Consider the following 20292-nt stretch of genomic DNA (forward strand, 5'->3'; position numbering starts at 1 on the left):
CCATACTGTACATGGACGTTTTTCCCTCAAAAACGCCATACTATACAGGATCCTTTTTTTCCAAGAAAACGCCATACTATACATGGTCTAAAGAAAAATGTAAAAAAAAAGCGCCATACTATACCTGGTCGTTTTTTTCCAAAATACGCCATTCTATACATGGTCATCCCCCCAAAAAAGGGCCATACTATACATGGTTGTTTTTTCCCCCAAAAACGCCATAGTATGGTATGTGCCACTCACCATGCGTGCAAAAACATTTTACTAGGCCCGAAAAGATCTGGAAAAACTGGTTGCTTTACAGTAAACGCTTTATTTCACCAGCAGGAAAAAAAAAAAAGGCCACAAATAAATTAATCTAATGCATACCTCGCATTCATTCAAAGTGCAACAAGTCTTCTGGGCATCATCAAGCTGACATGGGATGGATAGATCCAAATCCTCACAGGCCCTTTGCAAAGTTGGCACATTTTTTTTCCACCATATGTTCAGTCGGCATCATCTGTGTCAGTTGGCAAGCAATTAAAAATGGCTTCATTTACATCCCCCACCCATTGTGATCAGCACTGATTCCTTCCAGTTGAATAAACAAAAAGGCAAAGTTATTCTTCTTGCCTCGAAAACCAGAGTTGGTACATCGTAAGGGTTTCTCACCCCCAACCGTTTTCATCCTCCCAGTTGAGGTCGTCCTCATCGCCCCAACCGTCTGCTTCGGCCTGTCAAACAGACACACTTTCATTGGCCACCGTTGATTTGTTTGTTTCTATCATCACAGCGGCTTGATTTGAAGCAATATGACATTTTCTGTACGCGCTTTATCCCTCCCTCCATCCATCACTCACCTCTGTCACGCTGGCGGCGGCAAACTTGGCAGACAGCGTTTTTGTGTCGAGAGCAGCGCGGTGCGACGTCGGCGCGGTGTCGCCGCTCGCCCTCCGTGGTATGAGCAGGGCCGAAGAGGACGGCTTGATGTCCGGCACCATGTCGGCAAACAAATCCAGTTCTGGGTCCGCTTCTTGCTGCTGCTTCTTCTTCTTCTTCACCTTGATGGTGAACTCCTCCCCGAGACCTCCCGTGCCCTCGCGGTTCTTCGGACCTGCAGGCTTGGGCTCCGCTGGGGCTTGATTGGCCGGTCGCGCCGTTGAGCTCAGTTTGAGGGGTTTGGAAGCTCCCAATCTTGGCGGCTCAGTGGTTTGCTCGCCAAGGGGCGGAGTGAATACAAGCGGCGCCGCAGGAGAGGCCTCGGAGGTGGTTTCGGTGTCCTCAAAGTCATCCCAAGGCTCTTCTTCAGCTTCTGCGGTCTGATGCGGTCCGGCCGCATGCGGGGACTCGATGAGGACGCGGACCGGCGGGCTGTTTGGGTTCTCGCCCTCATCTGGATCGCTCCAGTCGGGCCAGTCGTCCCCGCGGCGTTTGGCCGAGTGCGCTGCCTCCTCTGGGCTGGAAGAGTCGGTGTCGCCGTGCTGACGGAAGCCATTCAAGGGGAGAAAAGTGGGTTTACCGATGCCTGCAACACAAAGACGCCTGCCTGTTACACTTCATGAAAACTGTTTTTGGTCTTGCTTTTATGTTTTTACTTACATTAGTGTGCTATTTTTTCCTGATTAAAAATAACAGGCATGCTACCATCACACATTTTTAGATTCGATTATTCTACCGATCATCTTATTGGTTCATCAGATAAAATCGAGTTAGCATTTTTTACACAACAATACCAATACAGAATACTTAATGTCGCCAACCTCACATTCTCTACACTGACTCTCGTATTTCTGACTGGAAATCGACCAATTAGAGTGCACTTGACTGATAGCTTAGGTGAGCCAGTTGAGTGCCTGAGCATCAGTTAAGGCCATAGCAGTTCGTGTAGGAATTCATTCCATTTTTGACGGAAATGAGAAACAAAAATGAAAAAAAAAAAAAAAAGCCCACCAAAGAATTCGCACCATCCCAAATTATGATACCTGTTGTCGGTTCCAGCACGTAGTTTCTTGAAATCTCCGTTCTCCCCGCGTTGCCCTTAACAAGGTCGCCAGGCGGCCTGGGGAACAGATTCAAAACCTTGGAAGGCTGCTCCACCTGAGGGAAGGAGCCCCCGATGATGTGGACGGGCGACGCTGCAATCAGAAAAATAAACGCTCATCCCCCGAACTGCCGCCTTAAACTGCGTGCTTGTGTTGACTTACTTTCCGGCGTGGCCTCTGCCGACCTGCTGAACTTGGGAGTGGAGCGTTTAAACACCTTAGTTCTCTCTCCTCCCACCACCACCTGAGCCCCAAGCAAAGGCACCAACACGGCCAGGCTCTGCAGCGTCATGGCGACCAGAGCGTCGTTGGTGTCTCTCATCCCGAGCAAAACCTACAAGTAAAGTCACGCAGAAAAACGCTCTGTAACGCCACCTTCGCACCGATCGCGGGTCAGCGTTCCGCTTCGCTTTCTCCGCTGCCGTTTGACCGCAGGGAATTTGAAACCTGAATGCCGCAGCCGCTTCATTCGCGCACATCGGAGAGGGGGAGGGGCTTTGCTTGGTAGTAGACGACGACGACAAAAAACAAAAAAAAAAAAAAAGGTTTTGACAACGCAATCAAGTGGCCGACACTGTGCTAAAGCTAATGCTAACAATATTGCAGTCTTGGTAACTCCTCGCTCACGCTTGATCTCTTTTGTTATTGTCTCGGTAGCGTCATGTAAACTCGGGATGTCCACGAACCGCGACGATAATCTCTTCCTCTATTTTGCGCTCCCCACACAGGCTGCCGCGAGGCGAAGAGGGGGGGAAAAAAAGTTCATCTCTTTTAACCGCGCCGAACGGACGGACTTTCGGTGCTCAGCCCCGCCTCCCCCCGCTCCAAGCGCATCATCCGCCCCGCCCCCGCACGCAACCGCGCAAACTACGTTGACATGAATTGAATCGCGCCGCCAGAAACGGCCTCGGCCGATTTGGTGCGAACGCAGGCATGAGCCATTCATATTCTTTACTTGTTGCCGAGAGCTACTGGGGAGAAAAAAAAATACATTAATTAAAAATAAAAATGATAATAATTAAAAAAAATAATCAACCTGTGACAGAAGGAAGATCACAGCATACCTGAGGCAAGATCTGAGTTTTCAGCTCCTCGTGGGAGAAGAACTGAGCGTAGATGTGGATGTGCGCCAACAACACCATCCGCACGTGCTCCTCGTTGACTTTGAAGAGCTTGAGGAGCTGCGGGACGACGTGCTTGCGGTAAAGCGCCACAGACAGCAGGCATTCCTCAGCGCTACCGCAATCTGTCCCGGCGCACGAGAACGGACGCTCACGGCGACTGAATTCCTCGGAAAAGGGTCGCGAGCCCGCTTGTCTTTCGGCTTACCCTTCTTTGGCTTCAGGAGATGCGGCAAAAAGCTTTTGACCGCCATCGGCTCGGCAAACACCAGCGAGTTGAGGAGTTTGGGGACGAGACGTGCAGCGGTCAGCTCTTCGGGGAGGCTCTGGACTCTGTCAAGAAGAAACCTGCGCAAACCCGAGAGCGGATCCGCGTCAAACTCAGTTTTCGCCGACTATTTTCTTAGCACGGTGCGCTAGTGGTTAGCATGTGTGCCTCGCAGTTTTGAGGACGGTGTACAACATGGAATTAGACAAGGGGTGGGCAATTTTTGCGCTAAAGGGCCTCGGTAGATTTTTAAAATGGCACACGGGCCAAAATATTTGGTGTAAGGTTAAAAAACAAAAAGAGGGGATAAAAATATGTAGCTATAATGTGTAACAGATTTTAAGAATGATGTTCATTTTTAAAATGTAGTCATGGGTAACTCATTCACTGCCAGACGTTTTCAGACCCTCTTTTAACCTAACGTTTGAAAAAATATATATGAATAAATTCCTGGGATTGAATGGCTGGACTGTGAAAAGACAAGTAAATACGTCAATGGCAGTGAATGAGTTCATTCATTCGAATGAATTCAAAGCATTTTCAAAACATTCATTTACATCAAATCGTCGCTGTCCTGTGAAAAACTCTTTTGTCCATTTTTAAAAACATGTTTACATTAGTTTTTTCAAATTACAAAATTGGACATAGTGTTTTTCACAGGACAGCGACAATATGTAAAAGTTTTTACAACCCATATCTGATTTCATCGTTTTTTTTTTTTTTCTCAATGTATACACTATAAGAAATTGAAGAAATAATCCCGCTCCTCACTTGAAGAACTCATTTTTTTCTTCCTCCGTCTTCAGCGTGAGGCTGGTCAGAAAGTTCATCACTTCCAGAAAGTCGTTCCTGCGCACAAGAACAAGCGCGCCGGCGTCTGAGCAAACGACGGCGCGGCAAGCGGCGGGCCACGCGACGGCGAGCGCACCTGAAAAAATCATGAGTCAGCAGGCAGCTGAGGGCCGGCCGACAGGCGGGGTCAGAGTTCAGCGGGCCCGCCTGCAGTGTCTTTTTCAGACTGTCGGACAGCTCCTGCGACACTGGACGGAGGGGTGAACAATGATATTTTCCGAACTTTGATGTTGGGAAAATAGGAATCCGGCGTGAGGTCACGTTACTCACCGTAACCGTTCAAGAGAGGCAGGAGTGCCTCGAGCATGGAGCCAAAAGAGTAACAGTCCCGAGAGTGGGCGTGTTTATCTGGAAGCATTTTGAAGCCCTCCGCCTGAAAACAGCACCTTTCGTTCGGACCTCAAAAGTCTCTTTGTCATTGTGATGGACGAGGGCGGGTATGTTTGATTTGCTGACCTGCTCCTCTGGTGGAACACAGCCGGCGTCTCTCACGCTCTGAATACTCGCAAGAAACTGAGGAAAAGAGAACAACACTTGCCATGCAGGATGTATATTTTAAGCCAATGTTTTTTTGTTTTTTTTTTTAAAGAAAACAAAGTGAATATAAAAAGTCTACACACCCCTGTTCAAATGCCATGTCTGTCTTTTGAGTTACAAACCATCAGACGGTCCAAATTTTTTATTTATTTTTTTTTACTTCTAATATGTCCTCTTTAAGGCGCGTGCGTCATCCTACCTCTGGAGTTGCTTCCGAGAACTTGCAGACAGTCTCCATCCCTCCTAGTTTCCAATGTCCATCTTCACTCACAAACACAGACGAGACGGACACGTTGTTGTGGCTGGATTTCCCCTGCCGGTTCAGGGTGACGGGTTAGCAAACATTCCATTTTTTTTTTTTTTGCAATAAAATCTCTGCGTTTGTAGCTCACCCTCTCGTGCAGAAAGACAATGGCCTGCAGGAGGTCGTAGATTCCAGCGCAGATCTCTTCGGGCGAGAGCCCGTCCAGCAGCAGCTCCAAAGGCTTGACGCGCTCGGTCACCAGGTGGACGGTGCCGTCCTGCACCGAGCAGGACAGGAAGCGCAGCAGGCACGGGTGCCTCAGGGTCTTCAGGTGCTGTGGTGGATGTGAGTTCCATTGCATTCAAAACGGTATGCTATCAACTTTCATTTTCAGGAAGTTTTGAAGTGTCTTTTATATATCCTAATATTAATCTTTTAACTTATATATTAATGATTGGACTTACATTTGCAATTGTCGGGACTAAAAACTATTACTTTTTGGGCTGGGAAAAAAAGAAAGAAAAATATTCATGCCCGAGTTTAGCTTCAATTATACAATACATGTAGGAACGGTACTCTTTCGTAAACCGGGGACCCCCTGTACTGTGTTCAACCCATGGTTCAACAAATGGAACGGCTTGGTGAACATTTATCTTTTCGGAATAAACATACCTTAGCTGCTTTATTGACCTTATCTTCATTGCCGCGTTTGTGAACAAACACGGAAGCAGCCCTTCCGTCCTGGAGCACCGCCGAGAACATGGTGAGACCAAAAGGCAAGCTCAGGAGCGGCTCCTCCAGCGTGCAGCTCCGCACGGCGCTGCTCTCGGCGCCCATGGCCGCTCACCTTCCACCGCACCGCACCGCACCGCACCGCACCGCACCGCACCGCACCTGGTGGGGGGCGAGTGCAAAGTCACTCACCTGAACGTGAATAGGCTCTTTGCAGCTCCGTGACGTCTTGTCCGTGGTGGATAATATACAGAGGTTTACCCTCTTCCAGTTTGACGAACTTCTTCCAAAATTATTCAGCAATAGTCTATTTTATAGGTCCTATACACTTCCCTTAGCTGTCTGTTTTTATTTGACATCAATAATGCCAAAGATACAAATAAAGAACTTAGGTAAAATAGTAACATTAACATCAATACAATGCCAGGCGTATATTCTACCGTTAACCGGGATTGTTTATTACCATATTGATAACCTAGATTAGGCAAATCCTGTAAACACGGATTTTTTTCAAAACCAGAAAAAACCGAGCAGTAATTCCGCAACACGGGAGATAACATGCAAAGATCTCATTGAACCACCATTTCGGTTGTCAGAAAAGCACAAGAAACACTTTGCAAACGTCATTTACCTGCTTCACTCCACTGGCGGCGAGGACGAGTTTAGCCAGCCGCGCTAGTTGTCTTGCCCGCTGGCCATTGCTACGACTCGCCGTAGCCCGGGCCGCGTCCAGACACCATACGTCGTTTTGTGAGACTTATTAATTCACGCCAGTAATATAAATGGTTAAGTTGATGTTTACAAACACGAAAGAAACCGAATGGCGTTCACTTCAACTGTGCTAACGCGCTGTAAACACGGACATTTCCGGTATGGATGAAACCATCACACACGGGGGCGATACATTCACGTTTAGAAAATCCTATTTTTGTCAAATTAGGTCTGATTTTGTACGTATTGCTGCAATAATTGTTATAATAAACTATTCTAAACAAAAACAGACATTGAATACTTGTAGGTGATGAAATAAATCGGGACGGAATATGAACTTCCCCCTGTTTTCAGTGTTATTGGTCTCGACTCCATGGTGTGAGGTAAGTGACGCAATTGCAAGTGATTTCTGCCATATGGTGGCCGAAAATGTTTTTGTTAAATTCTGTTGTTATTGAGCTTATTAAAATAATGTATTTATTTTTAAAAACAAACATTTGATTTGACGTTGCACTGCACGCTTTTCAAATTGTTCGTGCTTTTGTGCTTCAAGAAGATTTAAGAGGAAGTGAAGTGAAAAATGTTCTTCCTAATGATGGGTTCTATGTGCCCCCACTAGTCTAAACACGGCATTCTGAGTAATATTGTGTTCGTGGAATAAGAATGGATCAGAATCCACCCATTTTCAGCCATCCAAGTTTTGATACCAGAGACTGACATTTTATGCAGCACTGCCCCCTGGTGTCGACTGAAATCGACGTGAAAGTACCCATAGGCCGTATTACGAACGTCACGTGACCAAACCCAGAAAACAAGTGAACTGTGTCTTTTAATGGTTGTTGAATGTGTTAAACTAGGGGGGGAAAAAATCTTTGGAAGAAGTTGACGTAAAATTCATTAGCCTAATAGCGTATTTGCCCAAGTAATTTATTTGGGGAGAAGAAAAGTCCAGTTGTCTGGATTCAACCTTTGCGGGATAAAACGACCAACGACACTGTCACGTTATTTTGGTGATAGCATTCACAATGTGTGAATACAAGAATGGGTGACTTTAAGTGAAAAACGTCTGACTTCAGCAACGTAACAGAAATATCATCAGAGGAAGTGAAGAAATGACTTGTGGTTGGTTACTTTAGCATCAGCAGTTGCAGGAAGGGGGGAAAACAACAACACACACACGCACCCACACACACAGATTCATCTGAGAGAAACATGGATGAGCTTGGTAAGGCAACTTTTTCCTACTTATTTGCAGTGATTCTTATGTGCTTGGGATTTAGAACACAACTTATAGGCAGTGTGTAAGTAATATACAAAACAATGTTTTTACCCTCTCACTAACTTCCATGTTGTTGTCTCAAGTACAATATCGTGCAATTATTCAATCACAAACGTAATGGTGCGCATTCACAAACTAATCAGATTCAGTCCAAAAACTTGCCTTGACAAAGTTAATAATGCTCACTTGTGATTGAAAATTGAAGAGAGGTATTCATTTCACATGATTATTTTTGTGGTTGTTTCCTGTATGATATAACGTTCAGCAACACGAGAAGGGCAAAATGTTTAGTGGCGGTTATTCCAGAATAACACATTTATTGCTATTCCATTATTCCCATCATTAATAACAGCGCAGATGCACCAAGCTCGAGTTAAACACGGCTGCATATTTTCCGCCCGATTCTTTCAGCAAGTTTTACTTCTGTAAAAAAGTGATATCACTTCCTGAGGAAACTTGTTTGCACAAATGAATCTCAAACCGATAACACCAACATCTCTGCTCTCTGAGACAAGCTTTACGGGAAACGCAATCACACCAACCGGCTAAACGTTCAATGCCAAAAGTGGAATTCATTTGTTGGATGACTGTAGCGTATTCACGAATCCCAGCAAGTGTTTGAACCTGCTTTTCGTGTCCAGATTTGCTGCTGGAGGAGCTGGCCCTCAATCCGAGCACTTCAGAAGGCAGAAATGCAACCTTGAAAGAGGTAAACGTCAAGGAACCACAAAATCACAATGTAACAGAGACCGGGGGTGATTCATCTTTTGTGGTCAAGGGTCACATTTGATTTTTATTAAAAATGGACAACCGGGCTGGAGATAGAAGAGGTCAGAAAAAAAAAAAAGTGTATGTAAAATATACAGTACTTGTATATCTTATTTCAATAATAACATAATTCATCCTCATTTCAATGATTAAAGGTGCTTTAAAGTGAATTTGAAGATTTGTTTCTATACATACGTACATGATAGAAGATGTAGAAGTTGAAACGTGCAAAGACTGAAAACTATGTCGTACTTAATTGTGGAGTTTTCCATTTCAGTTCCTGTTCTTGGCATGAACTCTCAACAACCAAATGCATCATTTAAAAAGAGCAACTGAATATTTTGTTGGTCTATTTTTTTTTTTTTTTTTTTTCTACAGGTGTCAGCGGCAGTCAGCACTGGACCTAAAAAGGGATGTAACCTAAGACTTCACAGGTGCTCATTCACTGTATAGCATCTCAATATTATACAAATGAAACCTCCACAGAACACAATCCCTTTTGCTTATGTTGGTCTACTTGGTCGAATATATTTCTTTTTTTTCTTCTGCCCACTGAGATCAATTATATTTGAACTGTTTTTTTTTTTTTTTCTTCTAGGGTCCAATTTTTTGCCATAAACAAAAAAAAAATTTGCCTACGGGCATTTTGATATACATCATGTCGTGTAGAATTTAATCGATGAATTTAATGACACTTACCCCAAACTTGAATTACATTCTGGCAAACACGCAGAGTGAGGAATATTGTATGTGTGGGAAATTAGTCCTGATGTTGACTTGTTGTTGCTTTGACCGTATTGTACTGAGCAACCAGAACAGAGACATATCTCCCTCTTTCAATTTTCTGCTGTATTGTTATCGTCCCATGTTTCCTGGCACCCTTTAGTGAGGGCATTACAAAACGCACAAAAAGCCAAAGAAAAAGCAGATTTTGACTTAGATTTAACAAGGAAGAAGATAGTCGATCGTTTGAGCAAAACAACACGATCCCATGTGATAATATACGGTCTGCACTACATACTGTACTCGAGTATCTAATGCCTCGGCCTCTTGTGGGTTTTTTAGTGAGCCGCCCCTTCCTGAGGAAGCTTCCCCGGACTCACCCACCATCGAGCTGGACTCTATTTTGCAAGAGCTGATGAGCCTGGGATCAGAGGTGAGTGTTATATTGCTTAGTCGGTTTGAGTCTCCCATTGGGCCTTTTCTGTGTGGAGTTTGCAAGTCCTCCCAAATGCGTTTGTGTTTCCTCCAATTTCCTCCCACAAAGGTGTGAATGTGAATGGTTGTTTGTCTTGTACTCTGGCAACCACCTCGCGCCCCAAAAGTCACCCTTGGACTGGTTTCCAGCTCACCTGTGAGCATTTAAAGGATAAGAAAATGAACGGGTGGACTAATTTGTGAACTTTGCCACTCTCGTCAAGAGGGGGCAGCATTGTTACAAAATGGACACCGACGCAAGCTGACGTCATCACTCACTCACTCAGCTCATGTTGGGCCTCCTATCTCCGTTCAGGACGCGACGTCTTCGCCGCTTTTGCAGGAGCAGTCCGCTGAGGGGAAAGCAAAGGACGCTCGACGGGATTTGGATGCAAAGGCGGCTTCAGCCGGGAGCAAAGACAGCATTGATGAGCTTCTCGGAGGACTGACCACCGACTTGGAAAAGATTGGAGTCAACACGGCAGCCAAGGGCCTCTGTGCCGCCTGTAACAAGGTTATAGTGGGGAAGGTACTGGAAAGTTTGAAAAATGAACAGCATGGAAGGCAACAAGTTGCTGTAGACGTGAATTTACTGTATGAGGAGTCATCAGAGATATTCAAATTTGGGATTACCTCTCACCCATACGGCTGAAATGCTCTTACATTTACGACCGACATCTTTTTCACCGACACACATAATGAAACAATGAGCCTGGGAGCACCTCAGTAGCGTGTGAGAGAGCATTTCAGTAATGTTTGTGGCCAGAAAAAAAAAAAATCCATAGTGTGTGAGACTGTTTTACGTAGTGTGAGTGAAAAAGTTTCAGGAATGTGAGAGCATTTCAGTACAGTGTCTGAGTGAAAACGCATCCAGTAGTCTGCCTGAGAAAGTTTCAGTCATGTGTGAGAGAGTTTAATCAGTGAGTATGTGAGTGAAAAAGACCAGCAGTGCCCGTGAGAGCGCTTCAGTTGTGTGGCAGAAAAAGTTTTAGTAGGTTGTGAGAGTGTTTCATTTTTGTGTGCATGTTTCATTAGTTGTGAGATGCATGAGAGCGTTTCAGTTAGGTGTATTAAAAGCATTTCAGAATGAGTTTGTGAGTGTTTAGTTGTTGCAGTTGTGTGGCCGAGAATGATTTTGTCGATGAGTGTGAGTGTTTCACTAGTGTGGGAGAGCATTTCAGTAGACCATGTGAGAGCCTTTCAGTAGTGTGTATCAAAACGTATCAGTAGTGAGTATTAGAGCGTTTTAGAAGTATGTGAGAGAGTTCAACTTGCACGTGTGAGAGTGTTTCAGTAAATGTGTATGAGAGCATTTCAGTACTGTGTGAGACTGTTTCAGTAGTGTGTATGAAAGCATTTCGGTAGTGTGTTTGACGGTGTTTTAGAAGTGTGTGAGAGAGTTGAACTTGCATGTGTGAGAGTGTTTCAGAAGTGCGCGTGAGAGCATTTCAGTCGTGTGTGTGTGTGTGTGAGTCGTCATCCCGAATGATGTCCCCGACGGCCTCTCACGCGTACGATGCTTTTGTGCTCTCTCGCGCAGCTGATCGCAGCGCTGGGTGAAATGTGGCACCCGCAGCACTTTGTGTGCGCGGCGTGCAAGACGGAGCTGAGCACTTCAGGCTACTTTGAGAGGGACGGCCGCCCGTACTGCCGGGAAGACTACGAGCAGCTGTTCGCTCCGCGCTGCGCCTACTGCAGAGGGCCCATTGTGCAGGTGAGGAAAGAGGCCATCCATTCATCCACAGCAACAAATGGGCAGGAATCCATCCCATTGGCTGAAATAGCGTCTGCGAGCGAACGTGAAACCTTTATATTTGAATTTGAGTCATCAAACTATGGAATTATTGCATTGAAAAAACGAATTTGACCCAGCGAATCAGAGAGTAGAGTTGGCAGGCTGTTAACTAGCTAACCGCTAGCCAAGCTCCGTGTTGAGCGCCTGCGCAAAGTTGTGGCAAAACGTCAGGCCGTGTGTGAATATAATTCTGATTTTGTTGCCGCTTGTTCAACAAAGATTTCGAAAGTGCACAGGCGGTTGTGGAGCGATTGCAATTCGTTCTAACTAGTAAATGTACGCTATCCTAAATCAGCTAACGATGTTGTGGAATTTAAAGCCAGTTGTGCTTTTCTGTAGGCACATTGCCCTTTAGCTTCTTTTATTAGGTGTCAAATGGTCGCAAAGATCCCTTTGGACGTTCTCTGTTTTCGCAAGCTTTCTTCCTAGTCCCAGTTCGTGTGGAAAAATATATATGATAAGATTTCTCGCAGTTTTGCGCTATTCACTTGGCCCCCATACCTCATGATTAGCGGTGGATGACTGTATTCGCGGACCAGCCCGGCCACCTCTTGCTGAATCCTAAAATCGGATTTCATTCATTTGTGTGCACATTCGTTAGCATGACTTAGCATCATCTGACCGCGTCTTTGTCAGTTGGCAAATGTGTGCTTGTCTTTGCTGAATTAACCACACCGAATTGAAAAGTCAATTAACATGAGCAGAAAGCCTGAAGAAAAAAAACGTTAAAAATCTTCATAGCCAACCAAACTAAAGCTAAAACAAGATAATAAGCTAAACCAAGCCGATCTCGGCTAAGCTAAACAAAGCTAAACTAAAGCAATAACATGCTCTCGGCAAGACTATTTTATGCATACAAAATGCGGATTAATATAATTCACACAAAATCCAACATAATCCCGTATAGTTGGTAATGGCAATAGAATCGGTAATATGTTGATGTTTGATGTGACAGAACATCCTGACAGCTCTGGACCAGACCTGGCATCCAGATCACTTTTTCTGCGCACACTGTGGCGATTTCTTTGGAGACGACGGTACTTCCATGAAACCTGTGTATCGCGCCTTCCGAAAAAAGGAGGCAAATGAGGTCATTGGGGAACGTGTGTTCAAAGGTTTCCTGGAGAAGGACGGGAAGCCTTACTGTTCCGGTGACTTCTATCGCCTCTTTGCCCCCAAGTGCGCAGGCTGCGGGGGGTCAGTGACGGAGAGGTACCTGACCGCGGCCGACGACACCTGGCACCCCGAATGCTTCGTCTGTGCGGTGAGCTCCTCGTCCTCACACATATGTAGTTCGGTCAAAAAACTAAAGAGACATCAATACAGATTCTACTCAGCGTGGGTCATTTTGCTACCTTCCAGGACTGCCTCAAGCCATTTCCTGACGGCCGCTTCATGGAGCTGGACGGCCGCCCGCTCTGCCAGACGCACTTCCACACGCGTCAGGGCACTTTGTGCGGCAGCTGCCGTCAGCCTATCGTGGGCCGCTGCATCTCAGCCCTGGACAGCAAGTTCCACCCGGAGCATTTCGTGTGCGCCTTTTGTCTGCGGCAGCTGAGCCAGGGAATCTTTCAGGAGCACAAAGGCAGACCGTACTGCTCGACGTGCTTTCACAAACTCATTGTGTGACGTGTGAAGATGGAAAAACAGCAAGGTTATTTATCAGAGCCGGGCGCTCCGCCTACGTGACGGACCGGTCCGTCCATACGTCACTGACGGACGCCCGTTTTGATGACGATTTACGGGAACATTTTCGAAATAGACGGGCCCCTTTATTTAGTCTGCAATTCGTCAGTAATCCGCGGCCGCGGCGAGTGCCGGGAGGAAAGGCTTCCAAAGCGCTGTGAGTCACTATTTTTGTTCCAATATCGTCCGGGGGGCGGGTGCTAGTGAAAATTTAGTCGGAATCGCCGACGGACGGCCGTTTGAAATTAGAGTCGGACCGGCCTATATAAAGTACATACTCATTTTTTTTACCCCCCGGAAAAAAAGGCGAATGACGGATGGAGGAAGGGTACCCACGCTTTGGACGGATGATGAATAACGGGCGCTCAATTTGTAGTAAAATGCCCATGTTATTCTGGTTATTACCGTATTGTGGGTCACTTATGGCTACACGGCTGAGGTTAGGATTTGATGCTACACCCAAGACACAAAAATATCGGCCTACACACCTTAACCCTAAAGAGTTCCTAGAGATTTTTGTTTTCCAACGTGTTGAATGAATTTAGATCAAATTTGCCAGAGGATGTTGCTTTTTTTTTAAACATTTTTGAATTGTCATATTTGTCGCTACACATAAACCAACAAAAAAATCGGAAAAAAAAAACCGTCCCATGCATTGAAAAGCACTGACAGCGCCGTTTTTGATCTCACAATTATTTTAGCAAAACCCAAGCCATCCTTGACGTTAACGTTCCGATTTGGTATATTGTCCACTAGGTGGTGCTTTTCCCCCCCATTCAAAGCATGCAGCAAAATTTCCAATCATATATTTTGCTTCCAAATAGTCTTACTTAGCAAGCTACAGAATTTCATTACAATTACCGTCTTCTGCGAGGGTGCCTTGCAACCGAAATGAAAAGTGTGCTTGGCACTACTGGGTTTTATTATATATATATTAAATACATAAGGGAATTGTATTCTTTGCTGTTGGAGCTTGTCGCCGTGCCAACCGGAGTTTTCCTTTACGACACTGACCGACCAACTGGTCGCCAGCACATGCATACGACCCTGCAGATACACGTGTTCTTCATTCTCAACACAGACTCCTTTGTAGCAGCGTGTGGAAGATTGATGAAGGGGCTCGAGTCAACAAAGTCGTTTTTACTGTCGACGGAGCGCCCAAACATCACTGCAGCACTCAAACAACTCACTCAGGGTGACGAGAGATGGATCAACCACTAAGTGCTCTCGGGGTTTTTTTTTTGGGAGGAAAAATGTACTGCCGATGTACTTTGCATGTTGAGGGATATGATTCATATGTCACTAGGAATAACAAATAGCATGGTGTTGCGTTTTGGCTATTTAGAAAAGATGTTATTAATTGGCATTATGTTGTGCCATTCTATACCATATTGCTAATTACAGTGTTCCCACGATACATCGTGGGTCACCTACTCGCACATTTTTTTGTGGGAGGAATCCACGTGAATATTGTGGAAATCAATATTCCTGCAAGACTGCTCTTAACTCATTCACTGCCAAAGACGAATTTATATGTCTTTTCACAGTTCGGTCATTTATATTATTTATATTTTTTCCAATTTGTTTTCAAACCTTAGGGTAAAAGAGGGTCTGAAAATGTCTGGCAGTGAATGAGTTAATATGATTTTTAAAAATGTTTTATTAAACTCGTGAAAATTTTGCCCGAATCGCCGACGTACGGCCATTTTTTTTTACCCCCGGGAAAAAAAAAGGCGAACGACGGAAAGTGCGCCCACGCCGCGGACGGATGACAAACAACATACGCTCGCATTTGTCGTAAAATGTCCAGCTCTGATTAATAGGCCATGATACTAAGACTTTGTTTTTGGCATCTTGAAATTTACCCAACGTTCTCAAACACACCATTTAGGACAATGGTCAAAACAAGTTTAATACCTGTCCGGTTCTTTTCACACAGAGCCAAAAATGTTTATATAGAAAGAAGGAAATAAAACGAGTCTGTTAAACTTGGGAAGTGTTAAGTAACATGGAGCCGCGGTGCTCGCATAAAAGAAGAAAACTGCCCTTTTACTAGCGTAACGTCACATGAGAACAACCTACTTATAAAGTGAGCTAACTGCGCCTTTAAGTTGACTCGCCTAACTGCAGTTGACCCTGTGCGGCGTCGTACCGTTAGCTGCGCGGTGCTTCGTTTTTCTTGGCCCTATGAGATGCTTTCCTTCAGCTTTTCTCTCGCGCGTCGACTCGTTTTGCGAGCGCTTGCAGAGGTGGGCATTAATCATGCTGTCATCGCTCCCCTCTTATAGTCTCGTATGCACCACGCGAGACTTTGCATCACGGAAGAAGTGTCAACGCGGCGTTAGGTCAAATCCGGCGATCTCAACGTCAGATCGCCAAACGGCGTTTCGTTTTGCGCTGGCGATGCGGCGAAGGGCAAAGGTACGCGGAGGACGTGAAAACGGACAAAACAATAGACCCCTGAAAATCGAACAATAAAATATGAAATAACGGGCTAATGGATTTGATGTTTCTATTCATAATAATAGATAGGATAATACAAAATGTAAACACCATTATTTGTATTATTCATACCTGCTGGCAGCGCTATTTTTTATTTGATTTTTGCACAAACAAGCCTGCCCGCGGGGATATTTTTTCATCTCCATACTAAATACGTAATAGAAAAAAAAAGACTGTCAAACGCAATGATATGATATGCAGGACTTAAATGTGAAATATATATATATATATATATATATATATATATATATATACACACGACTGTTGTTTTACAGCTAAATGAAGCGGGTATGAAGAGGACTGGCTTGCACGTAGTAAAAGTGAGCAAACGTGAAATGCGAGTGCAGGTTTTTTAAAAGGGTGCTGAATAAAGGGCCATGTGTGCAGAGACGAGAGAGTGGAACTCAGGTAACATTTACAACAGTGAACCGGTGGAGGAAACATTTTGGGGGTGGGAGAGGGCTATGAGTGCATTGGTCCGTGAGATGCTTAGAGGCGGGGGTGGCGGATGAGGGGGGGGGGGGGGACGTGAGGGCCATAATGGACACTGTGGGACACAAGGTGAGGAGGGCAAGGAGGCGCAGTTGCAACCTTTGCTTGAACCACTGAAATCCAATCCACTTAGCCAGACTCCTATAAAAGGTTTGTGTCCGCTCATCAAGCCGGGTTGACGAGGGTGGCCTGACACCAAACAAAACAAAACAAAACAAAGCCACGATGAGTTACATCCAGCTGGCCCCGCCCTTTCCTGTAAAAAAAAAGAGTTTTCAGCCCGTCACCGTCAAAGGTATCGATCGAGCCAGCCGTCCAATTAGTAAACCGGGAAACAAACTCAGCGGGTGTTCATACACAAAACATTTTTTTCTCTAGAATATAAAACAATTTGAACATGATTTGCACACTTTTTTGGGGATTATTTTTGCTGTATTTGGCATCAAGTCTCTCTGCACTTTGGAAGTGCAGAGAGACTTGATGCCAAAGACAAGCCAGCCAGCAACCATGTTGGCTGACCCATCCTCACCATGTCCAGTTTTTCTTTGGAAAGTCAGCCTTTGAAATTGGATTTTTAATCATTTCCCATGCACATATTTAGCTCAACCAAATCAGAGGATGGAAAAATGCTGTTGTCACTCTTAGCAAGCAGGCCTAAATCTGATTGGTTAAAAAAAAAATAATAACAGCCATCGCTAATGTCATGGGCCAGGACTTGAAGGCCCTGGGCAGATTATATTCACATGGCAACACATAGAAGATGAAATCTAAAAAAAAAAAAAAAAAAAAAATTGACTACTGGAATCTGGGAAGCCAGTTTAACCTTCACATACTTTTCTCCAAAAGAGCGTCAAAATGAAGAAGATCAGAGGCATGATGAAGTGGAGATAAATTGTTGGCGTCTGTGCTGGGGGGAAAAAAATTTGCAGTGAACCCGAAGTGTTTCTGTGTGACTTCAGATGAGCGTGTTTAACCACAGAACCAAAAAAAAAAAAAAAAAAAAAAAAGCAACTTCAACACCTCGGTAATAACTTTCAGCCAGGGCGAGCTCGTCCACTTCAGCCGTGTTTTCTCTGGTGCCGGTGTAGGTATCACACCTGATACCTAACTGCTTCGTCCGTCCAAAAGAAACATCACGCTCTTCTTGGCCTTCAACTGAGCAATTTTTGCCATCACACACACGCTCACGCGCGTACTCACGCACACACATATTGCCTCGTCCGTACACCCGCTGATGCTTAAAACCGGTTTTGGCTTTTATGGGTTAAATGGAGTCGGCTCCCGAGGGCCAACACTATGGGAGGTTCTTAGGAAAATGACACCAAAATTTACGGCAATCCCTTTTAAGTCTTTCGCTCTCATCTTGCCAACAGCCCCCTGCCAATGTTTCGTGTTGGAACTCCTTGCTAAACACACAGTGGCGGTTTGGTGGAAAACAAGTGGTGGGGCACCAACCACTTAGGAAAAATACAATCCTCTCTTATTCTCGTTTTTTTTTTTTTTTTTTTAAATTACCAGCAGCAATGTCTTAAACTAAAATAATTCAATTTGTAGTCCTCTCGCCATCCCAGTTGTTCGCCGAAAAACTCACCTATTCGGGGTTTTGGGTGCGCTTTCCGAAACACGCCAAGATGCCACAAGATGGCACCAAAGCCCTGTCTGAAAGAAAAGTAGTACATTGGCGTCAAGGAAGGGGTCATCTCCCCTGAGAGACAATGTGAGGGAGGAGCTAAGTTTAGCCCGGGTTGTTAGCGGAAGAGAGTCTTTGCCACATGTGCATGTACATACAGTATGTATGATATGAAACTGTTTTGGGATCAGCATTTGTGGTACAGTTATGGCTTGAATTAGGACTGTCAAATTTAAAGCATTAACTATGGAGATTAATTTAGGCACTAAAAAAATTTAACTCAGTTAACTCAGTTTTATTTACTTTCTGTAGCAGCTGACCTCTGCTCACTGTGCAGCCAAACTTAGAGGAGAGTCACTGTCACAAAGACAGACTTTTACATAGTTTTTCTTTAAAGGTTGCTCGACGGCTAATTGGAGAAATACAATTTAATTTACATGCTTTTTCAAAGCCAAATTCAAATACCATATCAGTTGCACGTCTTTGGTATATTATTTTTTTCCCACATTAATTCCTAGATTTTACTCAAGTAAATATTGGTTCCAAGCTTTGTAAAAAAATGGAGTTGAAAAATATGATTAATCGCGATTAATTATGGAAACTTTTGCGATTAATTAGTTAAAAAATGTTAATCGCTTGACAGCACTAGTTTAAATGAGTGGTCCCCCTGCCGTTTGGTACCGGGCCGGAGACAGAAAAATACGACAACGTCCTGATCAGGAATGTCCGTCATCACCCACCCAACCAGTGCAGCAAAGTGGAGATTGCGGCATATAACACTGCAGCCTCCCGAGGCGCAGACAGCAGCGACTAACAAGCTAACGTTTGAATTTTTGTCTTTTGTAGCTGTTCATCCTCAAATTTTGCAGTGGTTCACCCATATGGTATTGGCTCGGGCATGCTTGGAACTTAATGCTGCCCACAAAGCAAACTGGCTTGGCTTTCATGGGAAAGGAAGAGACAGTGAGCTGTTTTTTTTGTTTTTTTTTTCTCTCTGCAGTCTGTCAGGATGATGGATGGCTTCATAACGCTGCGTCATTGTGTGGGCGCACAGTACGGCGTGCCAGTGCGCCAAAGGTCCAGGGGAGCCGGGATCTGTGGCGCTGGTCAAATGAAACGCCCATCGGGAAGTTTCAACATGGTTCGGGAGTGTTGGTGGCAGTTGGATATTGCACTTCGGGTCGTCTCCATTATCGTACGTTTATCGATTCCGGCGACGTTTTTAGGGGAGAAGCCTCGGAACCAGATCAGGTGTCAAGGTTGAGGTAGGGTCACGGGGGGGGGGGTCACCGCAACAGTTTTACTGCTTGGACAAGGCCAGTTGTAGATACGCCGCGTATCCAAATCCGCCGCCTGTGTGGCCGCCAGACTACACATCATTATGTGATTTTCTTGGAACTGCAATAACGCCCAACAGAAGTGATCCGCCTCCTGAGGTTGAAACAAGTCTTGTGGTTTGCTCAAGGCTGGGAAGAAGAAGGCCTGCAAGGAGAGATGTCAGGCATGCTACACACCGCCTCTATGACACAAGTGACTCAAGTATCCTTCAGCGACAGACCTTTACTGTACATCCAAGGAGATATTCTGAAAGTCCTTCCCGCCTTTTGATTAATTCTGGACTCTGCAGAAGGTGCAACACTGCAGATGGAACGGCCAATCGAAAATGCTGTGTCAGATCAAATCGGCTTACAAGACCAAAAATTGGGTTCAATTTTAGCGGCCAATTTGCATCTCTATTCGTGCACCGTCCATCCATCCATTCTTCTTCTGTACCAAATATCCTCATTAGGGTCACGGGTGTGCAGGTGCCTATCCCAGCTGACCTGGACTGGACGGCAGCCGACCACAGGGCATGTAGACAAACATGGACTATTTCCCGTTTCTGTCAGGGGAACTACATCAAACTTTCATTTGAAAAAAAAAAAAAATGGTCATAACAGTAGAATAATTAACACAAGGCTCTTTGCTCGATCACTCTAACTTTATCAGAATAAAACATTTGTCCACTTTCTAATTGTTTAAAAAAAAGAAATAAATCCAAATGTATACTCTTACCCAATTACAGCTGAAGCAAAAAATACTGCATCAGGGAATCTAATCAGCTCATAAAAAAAGTTTTTTGTGGTTTTTGGCAAAATGTTCAATTACCCCCCAAAATTAATGTCTTCTAAATATTCAACGCAAGTTCTTCCAGTCTTTTGCCACATTATTGTGTCATTTCCAGAAGATACACAATCAACTGATTAAAAAAAAAACAAAAAAAAAAACACTGAAAGTAAATTTGGCCAGGATATGAATCATTTCAGGCTTAACTGTATGTATTTGTATCTGTACGGTAGCCAATGAACCCAAACAAACAGGAACATTGGCATTATTCATTGATTTTTATCGCCTTCACTTTTCCTCCACAATGTTATGTCCGTCTATGGAAATATTACAGAGTCAACTCTCCAT

The 20292-nt window shown here is 44.7% G+C and overlaps 3 protein-coding genes across 13 annotated transcripts in view; 1 reads left to right on the forward strand and 2 right to left on the reverse strand.

Moving 5' to 3' along the window:
• Positions 1-293: 293 nt before the first annotated feature.
• On the reverse strand, positions 294-6701 carry scyl3 (SCY1-like, kinase-like 3). Of its 3 annotated transcripts, none has more exons than XM_086046823.1 (14): positions 6408-6701; positions 5719-5913; positions 5195-5380; positions 5002-5115; positions 4722-4778; positions 4536-4638; positions 4342-4453; positions 4185-4262; positions 3354-3493; positions 3089-3270; positions 2187-2358; positions 1965-2117; positions 843-1507; positions 294-716 (listed from the first exon to the last, which is right to left on the reverse strand). In XM_086046823.1, exons 2-14 carry the CDS (start codon positions 5881-5883, stop codon positions 651-653), a joined length of 2193 nt encoding a protein of 730 aa, XP_085902949.1. In that variant the 5' UTR covers positions 5884-5913; positions 6408-6701; the 3' UTR covers positions 294-650. The 3 variants fall into 3 exon arrangements, with proteins under 3 accessions (XP_085902949.1, XP_085902948.1, XP_085902947.1); XM_086046822.1 differs by having other exon boundaries at positions 5719-5918; XM_086046821.1 differs by having other exon boundaries at positions 5719-5940; positions 6410-6696.
• A 59-nt stretch (positions 6702-6760) lies between these two features.
• On the forward strand, positions 6761-16164 carry lpxn (leupaxin). Of its 4 annotated transcripts, XM_086046829.1 has the most exons (9): positions 6770-7714; positions 8410-8477; positions 8915-8970; positions 9602-9692; positions 10050-10262; positions 11274-11447; positions 12484-12565; positions 12644-12792; positions 12891-16163. In XM_086046829.1, exons 1-9 carry the CDS (start codon positions 7702-7704, stop codon positions 13155-13157), a joined length of 1113 nt encoding a protein of 370 aa, XP_085902955.1. In that variant the 5' UTR covers positions 6770-7701; the 3' UTR covers positions 13158-16163. The 4 variants fall into 4 exon arrangements, with proteins under 4 accessions (XP_085902954.1, XP_085902953.1, XP_085902955.1 ...); XM_086046828.1 differs by having other exon boundaries at positions 6761-7714; positions 10077-10262; positions 12484-12792; positions 12891-16164; XM_086046827.1 differs by having other exon boundaries at positions 6765-7714; positions 12484-12792; positions 12891-16164.
• The window catches only part of LOC147139023 (uncharacterized), a 164716-nt gene continuing 153788 nt past the window's right edge, over positions 9365-20292 (reverse strand). For 4 of the 6 annotated variants that reach the window (XR_015088924.1, XR_015088925.1, XR_015088926.1 and 1 more), the window contains 3 exons: positions 12884-13096; positions 10017-12806; positions 9365-9888 (listed from right to left, as the gene is read on the reverse strand). The gene's annotated coding sequence lies outside the window, so the exon portion shown is untranslated. Of the gene's footprint in view, positions 9889-10016; positions 12807-12883; positions 13097-18999; positions 19321-20292 lie in introns of those variants that run through there. The other 2 variants (XM_086046833.1, XM_086046832.1) reach the window with 1 other exon arrangement.

This window comes from Filicampus tigris, chromosome 12 (assembly GCF_054856515.1).
Source record: "Filicampus tigris isolate MCC_2025a chromosome 12, RoL_Ftig_1.0, whole genome shotgun sequence".
In the NCBI taxonomy this organism is placed as follows: domain Eukaryota; kingdom Metazoa; phylum Chordata; class Actinopteri; order Syngnathiformes; family Syngnathidae; genus Filicampus; species Filicampus tigris.

What these genes read in the sequence shown, in the direction of transcription:
- scyl3 (XM_086046823.1), bottom strand. Translation starts at nt 5,883, where the DNA reads ATGGGCGCCGAGAGCAGCGCCGTGCGGAGCTGCACGCTGGAGGAGCCG. An exon ending in TCTCGGAAGCAACTCCAGAG is followed by an intron (nt 4,779 to 5,001) that starts GTAGGATGACGC and finishes TCTTTTCCTCAG; the next exon opens with TTTCTTGCGAGTATTCAGAG. An exon ending in GTGTTCCACCAGAGGAGCAG is followed by an intron (nt 4,639 to 4,721) that starts GTCAGCAAATCA and finishes TGCTGTTTTCAG; the next exon opens with GCGGAGGGCTTCAAAATGCT.
- lpxn (XM_086046827.1), top strand. An exon ending in GAAATGCAACCTTGAAAGAG is followed by an intron (nt 8,478 to 8,914) that starts GTAAACGTCAAG and finishes TTTTTTCTACAG; the next exon opens with GTGTCAGCGGCAGTCAGCAC. An exon ending in TGTAACCTAAGACTTCACAG is followed by an intron (nt 8,971 to 9,601) that starts GTGCTCATTCAC and finishes TGGGTTTTTTAG; the next exon opens with TGAGCCGCCCCTTCCTGAGG.